The sequence below is a fragment of the Macaca fascicularis genome, chromosome 8 (genome assembly GCF_037993035.2).
Source record: "Macaca fascicularis isolate 582-1 chromosome 8, T2T-MFA8v1.1".
Taxonomy (NCBI): Eukaryota; Metazoa; Chordata; class Mammalia; order Primates; family Cercopithecidae; genus Macaca; species Macaca fascicularis.
The window spans coordinates 42,972,548-42,990,139 of record NC_088382.1 but is presented as its reverse complement, the minus strand read 5'-3'; the positions used below and the strand labels follow the sequence as shown (position 1 = coordinate 42,990,139).

The 17,592-nt window shown below is 35.4% G+C and overlaps 1 protein-coding gene across 2 annotated transcripts in view; it reads left to right on the top strand.

Annotated features, from left to right (window-relative positions):
- Positions 1-17,592, top strand: part of LOC102123198 (A disintegrin and metallopeptidase domain 3) — an 86,468-nt gene that overhangs the window by 9,160 nt on the left and 59,716 nt on the right. For both annotated transcript variants that reach the window (XM_073999974.1, XM_045398176.2), the window contains 5 exons: positions 99-154; positions 1,508-1,586; positions 13,673-13,749; positions 14,027-14,204; positions 15,276-15,341. In XM_073999974.1, the coding sequence (XP_073856075.1) occupies positions 15,291-15,341 (51 nt within the window). In that variant the 5' untranslated portion in view covers positions 99-154; positions 1,508-1,586; positions 13,673-13,749; positions 14,027-14,204; positions 15,276-15,290. The remainder of the gene's footprint in view (positions 1-98; positions 155-1,507; positions 1,587-13,672; positions 13,750-14,026; positions 14,205-15,275; positions 15,342-17,592) is intronic.

Below are 17,592 nucleotides of genomic sequence, written 5' to 3'. Positions count from 1 at the left end.
TTGTATGAATGAATATATGTTTCAAGGAACTGTGACGTTTAACTTTTGAGAAGTTAGAATCTCTACCAATTACTTTCTCTCTGAATATTTTGCTACAGGCCACTTATTCCATCAAAATTGAGGGGAAACCATATACTTTCCTGCTTGAAAAACAGTAAGTTACCACTTTTTTATTCATTATTTTTAGTGTCTCAAATTTTTACAATCACTACCTTAAATTGAGCTTAAATAAGAGACTGAATATTAGATTCATTTAACATTTTATATCTTCTCTGTGATTCATTTTAGTCATCAATTTCAGGTTGTCATTTTGAGACTGTTTCAGGGAGGCACTCTGCCTTTTCCTAGGTTCCAGAAGGAAGGCAGGATGGAGCTGAATTTTTAGTAAACTTGTGAAGGACACTCATTGCTGTTTTATGACACTAAGAATTTTGGGGTTGTTTTTACCAACATCATGAAAACATCATGTAAACTAACATCATCTAAAGTAACATCATGAAAACTAATGTAAATATATAAAATCTATTGTTACTTGTTAACAAATACTAACTAAGGTGTATGAGCCATAAAATTACAGTTGAATCTGAAAGAAAATCTCTTTTGAAATCTGGCAGACCTACCTATTACTGTACATACATTTGAGTTTGTCAGTTATTTTATTTATTTCTTTATTTATTTTTATTTATTTATTTATTTTGAGACAGAGTCTCGTTCTGTCACCAGGCTGGAGCACAGTGGCATGATCTTGGCTCACTGCAACCTCTGCCTCCTGGGTTTAAGCGATTCTCCTGCCTCAGTCTCCCAAGTAACTGGGATTACAGGCACACGCCACCACACCCAGATAATTTTTGTATTTTTAATAGAGTCGGGATTTCACCAGGATGTTCTCGATTTCCAGACCTCATGATCTGCCTGCCTCGGCCTCCTAAAGTGCTGGGATTACAGGCATGAGCCACCGCACCTGGCCTATTTTATTTTATTTCATTTCATTTTATTTTTGAGACAGGGTCTCACTCAGTTGCCCACGCTGGAGTGCAGTGGTGCAATCGTAACTCACTGCAGCCTAGATTTCTTTAGCTCAAGCCATCCTCTCGCCTTGGCCTCCCAAGTAGCTAAAATTACAGGCACACACCACCATGACCCACCAATTCATTTTTATTTTTATTTTTAGTAGAGATAAATGGTCTCCATATGTTGCCCCAGCTGGTCTTGAACTCCTTAGCTCAAGCAATCCTCCAGGTTTGGCCTTCCAAAGTGCTACACCTGGCCCTAGCTGATTATTTTAAATTCATTAAAGCATCCACACATTTTTCTGATTATACTGGTTATTATTCTTTCTTATATTCACAATATGGTATCAAAAAGCAGCAAGTTAATATAGAAATAAGTCCATTTCATTTTTAGATGTTTGTATTGAAAGTAAATTTTGTTTAATTTTATTATTCTGGAAGTTATTTTTAATCAATGATATAATTACAATGAAGTGTCATCATTTTTATTGAATTAGGTCATTTTTACACCCACATTTCCTGGTGTATTTATACAATGAATCAGGAACATTGTATGTAGATTCTTCATTTTCAAAGGTAAGTTTTGGTTTCTGCCAAGTAAATTTGCATTTTTGTATGTGGTTAAGGTGCCATTGTTGGGGAGGAAATGAATGCTTCATGGCCCATATAATTATTGAGAAAACAGATTACAAAATTAAATATAATGTGGCAATTATTATGAAAGCATATTGAATAGAAGTACGTTTTTAAAAATCTGGAACTTAGGAATCATTTCTCCAAAAAGGACATTTAAAGTATGTCTGGAAGTATTAGTAGGAGTTTTAGGGGGGGAAAAAAGTGTCTGAAGAAGCGAAGACACACTGAGAAGTTTCAATCGATATATGAGAGGGCCTGGGCAGTGGAGAAAATGGTAGACATTACCTTACAGAAAGACCCCAGGGAACTGATGAGAGTGAGGATGCGATAAAGTAGTGTACCGAACCTTAATAGGTCCAAATGTGAAACCGCGGAATTCGAGTTGTATCAGAAAAACTTTTTTCTTTTTGGTTTTGTTTTTTTGTTTTTTGAGACGAGGGCTCACTCTGTCACCCCAGTGCAATCTTGGCTCACTGCATCCTGTGCCTCCCAGGCTCAGGTGATCCCCCTACCTTAGCTTCCCGAGTAGCTGGGACTATAGGTACGCGACACCATCACCCAGATAATTTTTGTATTTTTAGTAGAGTCGGGATTTCACTATGTTGCCCAGGCTGGTCTCAAGCTCCTGGGTTCAAGTAATCTGCCTACCTTGGCCTCCTAAAGTGCTGGGATTACAGGCTGAAAGGCATTAAAGAGTCAAGAAAGTTTTGAAATTATGTGAGAAAGCTCATTTTACCCTGTAAGATATTTATTACACCCTGTAAGGTATTTATTACTCTGTAAGACATTTATTCACACGACTGGGAGGAAATGAAAGGCAATGACTGGTCACACTCTATTGCTGAATTGGAACTGAGAGATGACGAAATCTACAATATGGTAACTGGTAAAGGATTTTCCCTCCCTACCAAATTACAATTCGAAGTCAGAAAAAAAAAAAAAATACATGAGACACCTGTTTTGAGCCATGTGACAATAGGCCAATTAGGAATTTTGTACCTGAGAGAATGTAAGCACAGGAGGTGAATTTCATATTTAAGTTTGCCCCCTACTGTAGATAGTCTGAACCATAGCATCCAGACATGGAACCAAGCAAAAATCTGAGAGTTTGGAGTTTAAAGTTGCTGATTACTGTTGATTTTTAAGTTTTCTATATTTTGAATATGTCCTTTGTCAAACATGTGCTTTGCAAATATTTTGTCCCTGTCTGTGATTTGTCTTACTTTTCAAATGGTCTCCACTGATCAAAGAGTTTTATTTTTGATGAGGGCTAATTTATCAACAATTTCTTGTTATGATTGGCTGTTTTCATGTCATACCTACGGATTCTACGTAACAGTAGTTTCTGAAGACTTTCTGGGGTTTTTTTAAGTTTATACTTTACATTTAATTCTTTATCTATGTTGAGGTAATGTTGTATAAGGTGTGGAATTTGGATCAAAGTTCAGTCTTGACTAGATGTATAATAGTTACAACACTATATTTTTAAAAGGCTATATTTCTGCTTTGAATTGCTCTTTTAACTACTTTGTCAAAAAAATCCGTGGATCTAGTGTGGATATATGTCTGGGTTGTTAACTAGAGTGGTTTTTCCCACTTTATTATTCTTTCTTATACTTTTTAAACTCTTCTATTCTAGATATTTTGCTTTTTTATGTAAGATTTAGATAAAGCTACTCCATGTGCAAAAAAAAAAAAAAAAAATTGCTAGGACTATGATAGAAATTGTGTTAAATCCATAGATCAATTTGGGGAGAACTGACATCTTTACTATGTTAAGTTTTCCAATTCAAAAACACAGTAAGTCTCTCAATTTATTTGGTCATTTACGTATGTCTTTCACTAGTGTTTTTGTTATTTCAGCTTTCAGATCCTATACATTTTTTAGGTTTATACCTAAGTATTTCATTTTATTGCAGCAATTGTAAATGATCTTGTGTTTTAATTTTAGTTTCCACGTGTATACTGTTCTACTGATGCAATTCATTTTCTGGGTTTCATCTACTATTCTAGAATCTTGCTAAATTCACAAATTAGTTCTAAAAGGGCTTTTTAATAGATGCCTTGAGATTTCCTACATAGACACGTCTTTAACAAATATAGACAATTTTCTTTCTTCATTTTCAACCAATATGTCAGTGTGCTTTTCATTTCTTTGCCTTGCCTCACTGTAATTTGCTAAAATGTCCAGAACCATGCTGAATAACCATAGCGAGGGCATTCTTCGATTATTCTCAATTTCATGGAAAACATATTCAGTCTTTCATTGTGAAAAAATAATTTTAGCTTTAGGTTTTCTTATAGTCTCCGTATGAAGTTGAGAAAATTCCCCTCTATTTCTAGCCTGCTAAAAGTTTATTTTGTTCTTTTTGTTCATTAATGGCTATTTAGTTACAGAAAATGCTTTTTCTACATCAGTTGATAGGACTACAAGTTTTTCTTTTCTTTTTTGGTCTTTGGGCATGCTGGATCAAATTGATTTATTTTTAAATCTTGAAATAGTTTTGCATACCTAAAAAATTACAACCAAGTCCTGACATGATTAATTATAATTCTTTTTACACATGACTTATTATCTTGAGGTTTCACTCATCAGTATTCATGAGAGATATTGATCTGCAAGTTTTGTTTTGTACTGACTTTGTTTGATTTTTGTATTAGGGTCATAATAATGTATGTATAAGGTCCTATAAAGGAAGCTGAGATTTGCTTTTTCTGCATCTATTAATTTCATCCTGTAAATTGTATTATTTATTATATAATATAGTGTATCACATTAATTGATTGTCTTATGTTGAACCACTATTACATTCCAGAGATAAATCCCACCTGGTCATAGTGTAGGACACTTTTAATATTCTGTTGCATTCAGATGTTTTTGAGACTTTTTCCATCTATGTGCATCAGGGATATTGGCTTGTAGTTTTCTTTTCCTGTAATGATTTATGTGGCTTTGATGTCTGGCCTCATAGGGTAAATTTGGAAGTGTTTCCTTTTTCAGTTTTTTGCAAGAGTTTAAGAATGGTTGTTGTGGCATTAATTATTCTTTAAATGTTTGGTAGAGTTCAACAGTAAAGTTATCTGATCCTGCTCTTTTGTTTGTCGGTAGGTTTTGATTACTGATCTAATCATTCTAGTTGTGAGTCCTTTTAAATTTTGTACTTCGTTATGATTCAATCTTGGCAGTTTCTATGTTTCTAGATATTTATCAGTTTCTTCTGGATTATCCAGTTTGCTAACAGAAAATTGTTCATACTAGTCTCTTACATGATCTTTTTCTGTTTCCGCGGGATTAGTTATAAAGTCTCTGTTTTATTTCTGATTTTATTCATTCGCATCCTTTCTATTTTCTTAGCATAGCTAAGTTTAGTTGTCAATTTTGTTTCTTTTCGAAACACGAACTTCTTTGTTTCTATATTGGTTTTCTATTTTTCTTTTATTTCTGTTCTAATCTTTGTTTTTTTAATTTTTTCTGCTAATTTGGGGCTTAGTTTTATCGTGCTTTTCTAGATCCTTCAAATAAACATATTTGAGATATGCCTTTTTTTAATGTAGGCATATATTGCTATGAACTTTTCTCATAGTATTGCTTTTCCTGCATCCATTTGTTTTAATATTTTTTGTTTACTTTTATTTTTTTTATTTTTTTATTTTTTTTTAAATTTATTTATTATTATTATACTTTAAGTTGTAGGGTACATGTGCATAACGTGCAGGTTTGTTACATATGTATACTTGTGCCATGTTGGTGTGCTGCACCCATCAACTCGTCATTTACATCAGGTATAACTCCCAATGCAATCCCTCCCCCCTCCCCCCTCCCCATGATAGGCCCCTGTGTGTGATATTCCCCTTCCTGAGTCCAAATGATCTCATTGTTAAGTTCCCAACTATGAGTGAGAACATGCGGTGTTTGGTTTTCTGTTCTTGTGATAGTTTGCTAAGAATGATGGTTTCCAGCTGCATCCATGTCCCTACAAAGGACACAAACTCATCCTTTTTGATGGCTGCATAGTATTCCATGGTGTATATGTGCCACATTTTCTTAATCCAGTCTGTCACTGATGGACATTTGGGTTGATTCCAAGTCTTTGCTATTGTGAATAGTGCTGCAATAAACATATGTGTGCATGTGTCTTTATAGCAGCATAATTTATAATCCTTTGGGTATATAACCAGTAATGGGATGGCTGGGTCGTATGGTACATCTAGTTCTAGATCCTTGAGGAATCGCCATACTGTTTTCCATAATGGTTGAACTAGTTTACAATCCCACCAACAGTGTAAAAGTGTTCCTATTTCTCCACATCCTCTCCAGCATCTGTTGTTTCCTGACTTTTTAATGATCGCCATTCTAACTGGTGTGAGATGGTATCTCATTGTGGTTTTGATTTGCATTTCTCTGATGGCCAGTGATGATGAGCATTTTTTCATGTGTCTGTTGGCTGTATGAATGTCTTCTTTTGAGAAGTGTCTGTTCATATCCTTTGCTCACTTTTTGATGGGGTTGTTTGTTTTTTTCTTGTAAATTTGTTTGAGTTCTTTGTAGGTTCTGGATATTAGCCCTTTGTCAGATGAGTAGATTGCAAAAATTTTCTCCCATTCTGTAGGTTGCCTGTTCACTCTGATGGTAGTTTCTTTTGCTGTGCAGAAGCTCTTTAGTTTAATGAGATCCCATTTGTCAATTTTGGCTTTTGCTGCCGTTGCTTTTGGTGTTTTAGACATGAAGTCTTTGCCCAAGCCTATGTCCTGAATGGTACTACCTAGGTTTTCCTCTAGGATTTTTATGGTATTAGGTCTAACATTTAAGTCTCTAATCCATCTTGAATTAATTTTCGTATAAGGAGTAAGGAAAGGATCCAGTTTCAGCTTTCTACTTATGGCTAGCCAATTTTCCCAGCACCATTTATTAAATAGGGAATCCTTTCCCCATTTCTTGTTTCTCTCAGGTTTGTCAAAGATCAGATGGCTGTAGATGTGTGGTAGTATTTCTGAGGACTCTGTTCTGTTCCATTGGTCTATATCTCTGTTTTGGTACCAGTACCATGCTGTTTTGGTTACTGTAGCCTTGTAGTATAGTTTGAAGTCAGGTAGCGTGATGCCTCCAGCTTTGTCCTTTTGACTTAGGATTGTCTTGGAGATGCGGGCTCTTTTTTGGTTCCATATGAACTTTAAAGCAGTTTTTTCCAATTCTGTGAAGAAAGTCATTGGTAGCTTGATGGGGATGGCATTGAATCTATAAATTACCTTGGGCAGTATGGCCATTTTCACGATATTGATTCTTCCTATCCATGAGCATGGTATGTTCTTCCATTTGTTTGTGGCCTCTTTTATTTCACTGAGCAGTGGTTTGTAGTTCTCCTTGAAGAGGTCCTTTACATCCCTTGTAAGTTGGATTCCTAGGTATTTTATTCTCTTTGAAGCAATTGTGAATGGAAGTTCATTCCTGATTTGGCTCTCTGTTTGTCTGTTACTGATGTATAAGAATGCTTGTGATTTTTGCACATTAATTTTGTATCCTGAGACTTTGCTGAAGTTGCTTATCAGCTTAAGGAGATTTTGGGCTGAGACAATGGGTTTTTCTAAATATACAATCATGTCATCTGCAAACAGGGACAGTTTGACTTCTTCTTTTCCTAACTGAATACCCTTGATTTCTTTCTCTTGCCTAATTGCCCTAGCCAGAACTTCCAACACTATGTTGAATAGGAGTGGTGAGAGAGGGCATCCCTGTCTTGTGCCAGTTTTCAAAGGGAATTTTTCCAGGTTTTGCCCATTCAGTATGATATTGGCTGTGGGTTTGTCATAAATAGCTCTTATTATTTTGAGGTACGTTCCATCAATACCGAATTTATTGAGCGTTTTTAGCATGAAGGGCTGTTGAATTTTGTCAAAAGCCTTTTCTGCATCTATTGAGATAATCATGTGGTTCTTGTCTTTGGTTCTGTTTATATGCTGGATTATGTTTATTGATTTGCGAATGTTGAACCAGCCTTGCATCCCAGGGATGAAGCCCACTTGATCATGGTGGATAAGCTTTTTGATGTGCTGCTGGATTCTGTTTGCTAGTATTTTATTGAGGATTTTTGCATCAATGTTCATCAGGGATATTGGTCTAAAATTCTCTTTTTTTGTTGTGTCTCTGCCAGGCTTTGGTATCAGGATGATGTTGGCCTCATAAAATGAGTTAGGGAGGATTCCCTCTTTTTCTATTGATTGGAATAGTTTCAGAAGGAATGGTACTAACTCCTCCTTGTACCTCTGGTAGAATTCAGCTGTGAATCCATCTGGTCCTGGACTTTTTTTGGTTGGTAGGCTATTAATTATTGCCTCAATTTCAGAGCCTGCTATTGGTCTATTCAGGGATTCAGCGTCTTCCTGGTTTAGTCTTGGGAGAGTGTAAGTGTCCAGGAAATTATCCATTTCTTCTAGATTTTCCAGTTTATTTGAGTAGAGGTGTTTATAGTATTCTCTGATGGTAGTTTGTATTTCTGTGGGGTCGGTGGTGATATCCCCTTTATCATTTTTAATTGCGTCGATTTGATTCTTCTCTCTTTTCTTCTTTATTAGTCTTGCTAGTGGTCTGTCAATTTTGTTGATCTTTTCAAAAAACCAACTCCTGGATTCATTGATTTTTTGGAGAGTTTTTTGTGTCTCTATCTCCTTCAGTTCTGCTCTGATCTTAGTTATTTCTAGCCTTCTGCTAGCTTTCGAATGTGTTTGCTCTTGCTTCTCTAGTTCTTTTAATTGTGATGTTAGAGTGTCAATTTTAGATCTTTCCTGCTTTCTCTTGTGGGCCTTTAGTGCTATAAATTTCCCTCTACACACTGCTTTAAATGTGTCCCAGAGATTCTGGTATGTTGTATCTTTGTTCTCATTGGTTTCAAAGAACATCTTTATTTCTGCCTTCATTTCGTTATGTACCCAGTAGTCATTCAGGAGCAGGTTGTTCAGTTTCCATGTAGTTGAGCGGTTTTGATTGAGTTTCTTAGTCCTGAGTTCTAGTTCGATTGCACTGTGGTCTGAGAGACAGTTTGTTATAATTTCTGTTCTTGTACATTTGCTGAGGAGTGCTTTACTTCCAATTACGTGGTCGATTTTGGAGTAAGTACGATGTGGTGCTGAGAAGAATGTATATTCTGTTGATTTGGGGTGGAGAGTTCTATAGATGTCTATTAGGTCTGCTTGCTGCAGAGATGAGTTCAATTCCTGGATATCCTTGTTAACTTTCTGTCTCGTTGATCTGTCTAATGTTGACAGTGGAGTGTTGAAGTCTCCCATTATTATTGTATGGGAGTCTAAGTCTCTTTGTAAGTCTCTAAGGACTTGCTTTATGAATCTGGGTGCTCCTGTATTGGGTGCATATATATTTAGGATAGTTAGCTCTTCCTGTTGAATTGATCCCTTTACCATTATGTAATGGCCTTCTTTGTCTCTTTTGATCTTTGATGGTTTAAAGTCTGTTTTATCAGAGACTAGGATTGCAACCCCTGCTTTTTTTTGTTCTCCATTTGCTTGGTAAATCTTCCTCCATCCCTTTATTTTGAGCCTATGTATGTCTCTGCGTGTGAGATGGGTCTCCTGAATACAGCAGACTGATGGGTCTTGACTCTTTATCCAGTTTACCAGTCTGTGTCTTTTAATTGGAGCATTTAGTCCATTTACATTTAAGGTTAAGATTGTTATGTGTGAACTTGATCCTGCCATTATGATATTAACTGGTTATTTTGCTCGTTAGTTGATGCAGTTTCTTCCTAGCCTCGATGGTCTTTACCTTTTGGCATGTTTTTGCAATGGCTGGTACCGCTTGTTCCTTTCCATGTTTAGTGCTTCCTTCAGGGTCTCTTGTAAGGCAGGCCTAGTGGTGACAAAATCTCTAAGCATTTGCTTATCTGTAAAGGATTTTATTTCTCATTCACTTATGAAACTTAGTTTGGCTGGATATGAAATTCTGGGTTTAAAATTCTTTTCTTTAAGAATGTTGAATATTGGCCCCTACTCTCTTCTGGCTTGGAGAGTTTCTGCCGAGAGATCTGCTGTTAGTCTGATGGGCTTCCCTTTGTGGGTAACCCGACCTTTCTCTCTGGCTGCCCTTAAGATTTTTTCCTTCATTTCAACTTTGCTGAATCTGGCAATTATGTGTCTTGGAGTTGCTCTTCTCGAGGAGTATCTTTGTGGCGTTCTCTGTATTTCCTGGATTTGAATGTTGGCCTGCCCTACTAGGTTGGGGAAGTTCTCCTGGATGATATCCTGAAGAGTGTTTTCCAACTTGGTTCCATTTTCCCCCTCACTTTCAGGCACCCCAATCAGACGTAGATTTGGTCTTTTTACATAATCCCATACTTCTTGCAGGCTTTGTTCATTTCTTTTTCTTCTTTTTTCTTTTGGTTTGTCTTCTCGCTTCATTTGATTCATTTGATCCTCAATCACAGATACTCTTTCTTCCAGTTGATCGAGTCGGTTACTGAAGCTTGTGCATTTGTCACGTATTTCTCGTGTCATGGTTTTCATCTCTTTCATTTCGTTTATGACCTTCTCTGCATTAATTACTCTAGCCATCAATTCTTCCACTTTTTTTTCAAGATTTTTAGTTTCTTTGCGCTGGGTACGTAATTCCTCCTTTAGCTCTGAGAAATTTGATGGACTGAAGCCTTCTTCTCTCATCTTGTCAAAGTCATTCTCCGTCCAGCTTTGATCCGTTGCTGGCGATGAGCTGCGCTCCTTTGCCGGGGGAGATGCGCTCTTATTTTTTGAATTTCCAGCTTTTCTGCCCTGCTTTTTCCCCATCTTTGTGGTTTTATCTGCCTCTGGTCTTTGATGATGGTGATGTACTGATGGGGTTTTGGTGTAGGTGTCCTTCCTGTTTGATAGTTTTCCTTCTAACAGTCAGGACCCTCAGCTGTAGGTCTGTTGGAGATTGCTTGAGGTCCACTCCAGACCCTGTTTGCCTGGGTATCAGCAGCAGAGGCTGCAGAAGATAGAATATTTCTGAACAGCGAGTGTACCTGTCTGATTCTTGCTTTGGAAGCTTCCTCTCAGGGGTGTACTCCACCCTGTGAGGTGTGGGGTGTCAGACTGCCCCTAGTGGGGGATGTCTCCCAGTTAGGCTACTCAGGGGTCAGGGACCCACTTGAGCAGGGAGTCTGTCCCTTCTCTGATCTCAACCTCCGTGTTGGGAGATCCACTGCTCTCTTCAACGCTGTCAGACAGAGTCGTTTGCGTCTGCAGAGGTTTCGGCTGTGTTTGTTATTGCCCTGTCCCCAGAGGTGGAGTCTACAGAGACAGGCAGGTTTCCTTGAGCTGCTGTGAGCTCCACCCAGTTCGAGCTTCCCAGCAGCTTTGTTTACCTACTTAAGCCTCAGCAATGGCGGGCGCCCCTCCCCCAGCCTCGCTGCTGCCTTGCCGGTAGATCACAGACTGCTGTGCTAGCAATGAGGGAGGCTCCGTGGGTGTGGGACCCTCCCAGCCAGGTGTGGGATATGATCTCCTGGTGTGCCTGTTTGCTTAAAGCGCAGTATTGGGGTGGGAGTTGCCCGATTTTCCAGGTGTTGTGTGTCTCAGTTCCCCTGGCTAGGAAAAGGGATTCCCTTCCCCCTTGCACTTCCCAGGTGAGGCAATGCCTTGCCCTGCTTCAGCTCTCGCTGGTCGGGCTGCAGCAGCTGACCAGCACCGATCGTCCGGCACTCCCCAGTGAGATGAACCCAGTACCTCAGTTGAAAATGCAGAAATCACCGGTCTTCTGTGTCGCTCGCGCTGGGAGCTGGAGACTGGAGCTGTTCCTATTCGGCCATTTTGCTCCGCCCCCTCATTATTTAAAATAAGGTATTAAGTCTCTTATTATTATAGTATTGGTGTCTCTTTCTTCCTTCAGATTTATTTATTTATATGTTCTAATATTGAGTGTGTACATATTTATAAGTAATCTCTCTTCTTCAGATATTGACCCTGAAAAAATGTCATTTTTTTCTCTTATGATGGTTTATGTGTTAAAATCTATTTTCTTTGATATAAGCATACAAATCTCTGCCCCCTTTTGCTTACCATTTGCATGGAATTCATTTTTCCATCTCTTTACCTTCATCCTATATGTGTACTTAAGTCTCAAGTGAGTTTCTTATAGATTTTGTAAGAAATCTGTAATGCTTTGTATAGCATTTTTTTTGGCTTAATTTTTCTTTCAGCGCTTTTAAAAAATGTCTCATCCCACTCTCCTCTGGCCAGCATGGTTTCTCCTGAAAAAAAACAAAACAAAACAGTCTGTTCACAGTCCTATGGAGTTTCCTTTGTATGCGACAAGTTGCTATTCTTTTGTAGTTTACAAAATTTTCTTTGTTTTTGATCTTTTAATGTTTGATTAAAATAGATCTAGGTGCGGATATCTTTGGGTTTCCTGCGAAAAGAGTGACCCAAGTCTCTCTACCAGCTTTAGGGAGTCTAGTTTTGCATCCTCCCAGCATGTCTGTCTCTGTATTAGTTTCTGATTACTCACAAACGTAATTTTCCCATATAATGTTGCTGAATTGGTATGCTTGTGGGGAGAAGAAGTGTCCTGGGATTCCTATTTCACAATCTGGCTGACCAAAATTTCAGTAATAATATTTTAAATATTATTTAAACCCCATTTTTTTCTTTTTAAAGTATAAATTATAGATCTTCTGCTATTGTTTTACAAGTTGTTGAGACATCATACATTTTTCAGCCACTTGTCCTCTATTTTGTAGGTTAGGTATATGCAATTGGATTCTCCTTAACCCTGGTGATCCTATCCACTGTCATCTGTACTCCAGACTATAGAGCTTATGCAGTGATTCACTTGTTTGTTTATTATATATTTCAGTTCTAATATTTTCATTTGTTCCCTTTTTGGCTTCTATTTATTTCCTAAGATTTTCTGTTATTTCACTTATTTCAAGAGAATTTGTCATTATTCATTAGTGCAATTTTTATTACTTCTTTCAAATATTTTTTAATATCCTATGACTCATCTCAACGATGTCATCAGTTGTTTTTCTTTTCTCATTCTTGTTGGGATATCCCTGGTCTTTGTTATAATGAATTATTTTGATTGTATCCTTGACATTTAGTCAAGGCTCTTGACCTTCTTTTAATATTCTATTTTAGAAGACAGTCATTCAGTTTGAGCTTTGTTTTACTGGAGTCCACTGTTCCAATAACTGTTTTTCTTTACAATATTATTGTATTGTGTTTCATTGTTCTGGCTGCATTGGATCTTCTGCTGCCTCTTAAGCAGTTAAGCTAGAGGTATAAATCGTACTTCCGTGGGCCAGGTAGTGTTTCTGTTTGAGGTGGGTAAGGAAAGATCCATAGGATGGAGAACATTCATCCTGCCTTTTCTCCACTACTAGATTTCAGTGTGCTTGATTCTATCTCTGCCAGTGACCCTGGTTGAAGATAGCTCCTATCTGAATGATCTTTTTCTACTTATAGTAGGGAGAAATGGGAAGTAACTCATGAGGATCATTTTCTCCTGCTGGGTGCACAGCCGGAAGCTATTGAGTCTGGATTACTCTCTACTGCTGGAGAGAGGTTGGGACCTGGTTTGCCTTCTACCTCTTTGTGAGGGGCTTATAGATTCAGATCCTGCTGGCACCACTGCAAGTGCAGGTGACTGCTGCTGTTGCTTGACATGGAGCAGGGTATGGATTTCCCTGCCTGAGTTTGTTAGTCTTGATGGTGTGAGTGTAATAGGCACATTGCTGTAAATGTGTGTTTGGGTAGGATTGATTGGTCCACTTGGGCTCTGATAACTGCTACTAGGGGTAAATTTGGCCTACCAGTGTCAGCAATTGGGAATAGAAATTATGAAAATGTTTAGGAGCTAATAACATAGCAGAAAAGAACTTAGAGAAAGAGATTGTAGATTGATATGGAGATTCAATACCTGATAAATAATATTATGATAATGGTAAAATATGAATGCTTGACAATATATAGGAAGTAAAGATGAAAGCTAGGACTTTGTTTCCAAATCATTTATGAATATATCTTTCTGTATTCCTTTTTAGGGTCATTGTTTTTACCAAGGATATGTTGCAGACATTCCAAAATCAGCTGTGACACTACGCACGTGTTCTGGACTCAGGTAATGGCATATTCCAGATATGTACATTGAGATTTTATGTGAGCCTTTAATTTCCAGAAACTTCCTGAAGGGCAGAATAAACACAGAGAAATATAAACTTTATCTTCTTAAATACTTTTCTTTTTTACATATTCTTTTGATCTTTTTTTCTATTCTCTTTTTCTCTATCCCAGGCTGGCAAGCATAAAATGTATTCAGAAAAAAACTCTCACTAGCATAAAGTGTATTCAAATATATCAATAACATTTTTATTCCTTTTTTGTATTTGAATATCCAGAGGATTATTGCAGTTAGATAATATTAGTTATGGTATTGAACCATTGGAATCTTCACCTACATATGAGCATGTAGTTTATCGAATAAAAAATGATGCTATTGGTCATTTCTCCTTTCAAGAAAATTACCCTGTGGCTCAATATATAGATCAGTCCTACAGGATTCTTGTCAAATCAGATGTGAGTATTCTCATTTATGAGTTCTTCATTGGTCTTACTGTTGATAAGATTATTCACAGTGAAATTCTGAAATTTGACACATTTGGAGAAAAAATTTAAACAGATATTTATTATATTAAAAAGTTCAGTTGTAGGATATTTGTTTAAAACATGTATTTGTTTATTCAGATATTTAGAAAATGTAATCGTTATAAACACACATAATTCTAAAGCATCATAACCTGTTTCCTTAATTGCGGGGATTTTTATTGACATACAGCTATTTTTATATTGATTTTGTATCTTACTAAGAAAATTATTACCAATTTGATCAAATTGCTTTATAAGTTTTTTGGCACATGCATTTTTTTTTTTATTTAAAAGTGTTATTTTGATAGAAAATGTAAAAGTGAAAAGGAGGCAAGATAATACACTAGAAATTGTAGAAATTGTGTGAAACCTCATTGTTTAAAGATAGTGCTCTTAATATTTTGATGTAATTCTTCCAATTGTTCTAAATACCAATTTATAAATTGTGATGGTGTATACGTTACTCACTAATAATATAAGTTTATACTTAAAATGGACATATTTTATTGAATGTAAACCCCAATAAAGTTAACATAAAGAAGTAAAAGTACAAAAATAGTAAGAAAATAAAGGCAACGTTTGGGGAAATGTTTATGGATGTTAGTTTACTTTGAAGATTGGTGAGGGAGTGATGTGCTACAGAGTACATAGTAATGTTAAAAGGGGAAGGAAGTATGGGATTTTTTCCTCATTTCAGTGACTTTTTGACAATTCTAATTATCAATAACATAAAGTAAAATGCTTCTGATTTTCTTGTAAAATTTGTAGTTGGAATCCCACCTGCTAAGTGTGTACCCATCCTCTTGTGTTATTACTTATATCTATATTCGTGTATCTATGTCTGTATATCTATCATCCATCTGCATATAGATAGATGGGTAGCTAAATGGATGGATATTCTATATCTCACTTATGAGTGTGTGTGTATATGTATTGTGCATGACAACTGCAATGTAAAAATTTTGAAAATGTGTTATTTAATTCATGTCCTCTATTTCACAGATAAATTCAGGTGCCATGCTATCGAAAAGAACTCTGAAAATACAAATCATTATGGATAAAGCCATGGTATGCAATATCAGTATGTTTATTATATCTTTGCTTTTGTTGAAATTTAGAGAGAATATGAATAAAAAACTCTCAACGTTTTCAATGGAGATATATTTTAATCTGTTTGAATGTGTGTCTCAGTCTAACAGGAGATAAAGAAATGTTTTCACTTGTCTTTACAGAGACATGGGGGATCAATATTTATATATTGATTTCTAAATCGATATCAATTTTCCCAGTAATGTATAAACTTCATGTGGAAGGGTTCCACTACACTCTAATCTATTGTAGCATATCTAGCTGCAGATACTTTTAGATCCACTCCAATTGTTGATTGAAATTCTTCAATCTATTTCTATTTTTAAGTGAGTTATTTTATTACTCAGTTGGAAATCTTTGTTATTAAATATTATCCCTCAGAAGATTACTTTATGTTTTATAGTCGCTTACCATCTCTGATAGAAGTTCTGTATCTTAAAAATGGGAAGAATCATAGAATGTTGATTTTTTTCTCGAAAGAATTGATAACTATGGATGTAGGTTAAATAATACTTTACTATTAGTGTTCTTACATCGCATCAATTATTTGCTTATTTGTTTCTTCCTTCCTACACTTGGATCAATGGGTTATATTTAACCTTTATTTTTTTTATTTTTATTTTTATTTTTTGCTATGCTTCTCTTTCCAGTCTCCAACCTTAGTGGTTTCCCTAGGGATTCTGATTAGTATTCTTTACTTATCATGATCTAGAATTAATGTTATACCACTTCATTAATAATGTAAGAGCCTCAGAGCAGTAAAATTTCATTTAACCCTAGTAAGTCATTATGATTCTGTTTTTAAATATTTTACCTCTCCATGTGTTATAAACTGAAAAATAGATTTTTAAAAATTAAATATTCAATGATTTTAAAAAGAAATTAAGGAAATAAAAAGTATTATATATATGAATATGTATTCATAAATATTCATACATATGTATTTCATATATATTTCAAAAGTATTTCATATATATGAATATATATGAAAATATATATATACACACACACACACACACACACACACACATTTTTCACTTGCAGAGCTTTTCATATCTTCTAGTAGGTCTTAATGTATGATATTCCTCTTTAGCCTGCTGGATTCTCCTCAGTTTCTTTTCATCTGAAATTGTCTTTATTTCATCTTCACTTTTTAAACATTTCTTTTGGAAATAATTTGAAACTTTCAGAAAAGTTACAAGAATAAAATAATACAAAAAGGACCCTTATTCTCTTTTCTCACTTTATTAATATTGTATCCCATTATCACTTGTGCACTCTATGTTTACATTTGAAAGTAACTTGTAAAGCTCATCATGAAGCTTTACTCTTACATTCTTTAGTGTGTATTTAACTAGAATAAGCCTATTATCTCATATAACCACAACAGAGGTATTCATTTCATTAAAAATAGCATTTTTAAAATATTTTTATCAAGTCCACTATAACTTAGTTGCATTGTATTCAGATAATGTGATTTAAGTGACACTCTGTTTCTTATTCAAAGATGTGTTCTATGGCCTGATATTGGTTAATATGAATCAATGTGCATAAAACTTTTACTTGTATTTGAAAAAAAATACATATTCTCATTGTGGTATATAAGCTTCTATGTATGTATATTTTATCCAACATTCCTTTGGGTTTTTAAAGTCTTGGGTATCTTTCCTATTAATTTGTCCTCTTAATCTATTTGTTATTAAGAGACCTATGTAAAATATCTCAGTATGGTAGTCAACTTCTATTTTTAATTGTGTTAAATCTTGTTTTATATATTTTGCAGCCACGTTTTTAGTTATAAGCAAATTTTAAAAGTCTCCATCTCCCTGATGAATTATTTTGTTAATACGTTGCAATAAGCATGTCCATTTTTTGCCCTTAAGTTTTGTTCTTATCAATGTATTGTTAGTTAATATAATTATCACATAACATATTTTTTCTTTTGTAGTATTTTCCTGATGTTAGATGATGTGTTTTTATCCTTTGATTTTTAATATTTCTATGTACTTATATTTTATGGGTCCTTTAAATTTTTAATTTGTATATAGTTGTTTTTTCATTGTCTTTGTCATCTAGTGTTTGGTCTGTTGATATCTTGTGATTATTGATATATAAACACAACTGATATACTGATATGTAATTGATATATAGTCACAAAATTGATATTTTGATATACAATTGATTGATATATAATCACAAAATATCAACAGACTAAACAGTAAATAAATGA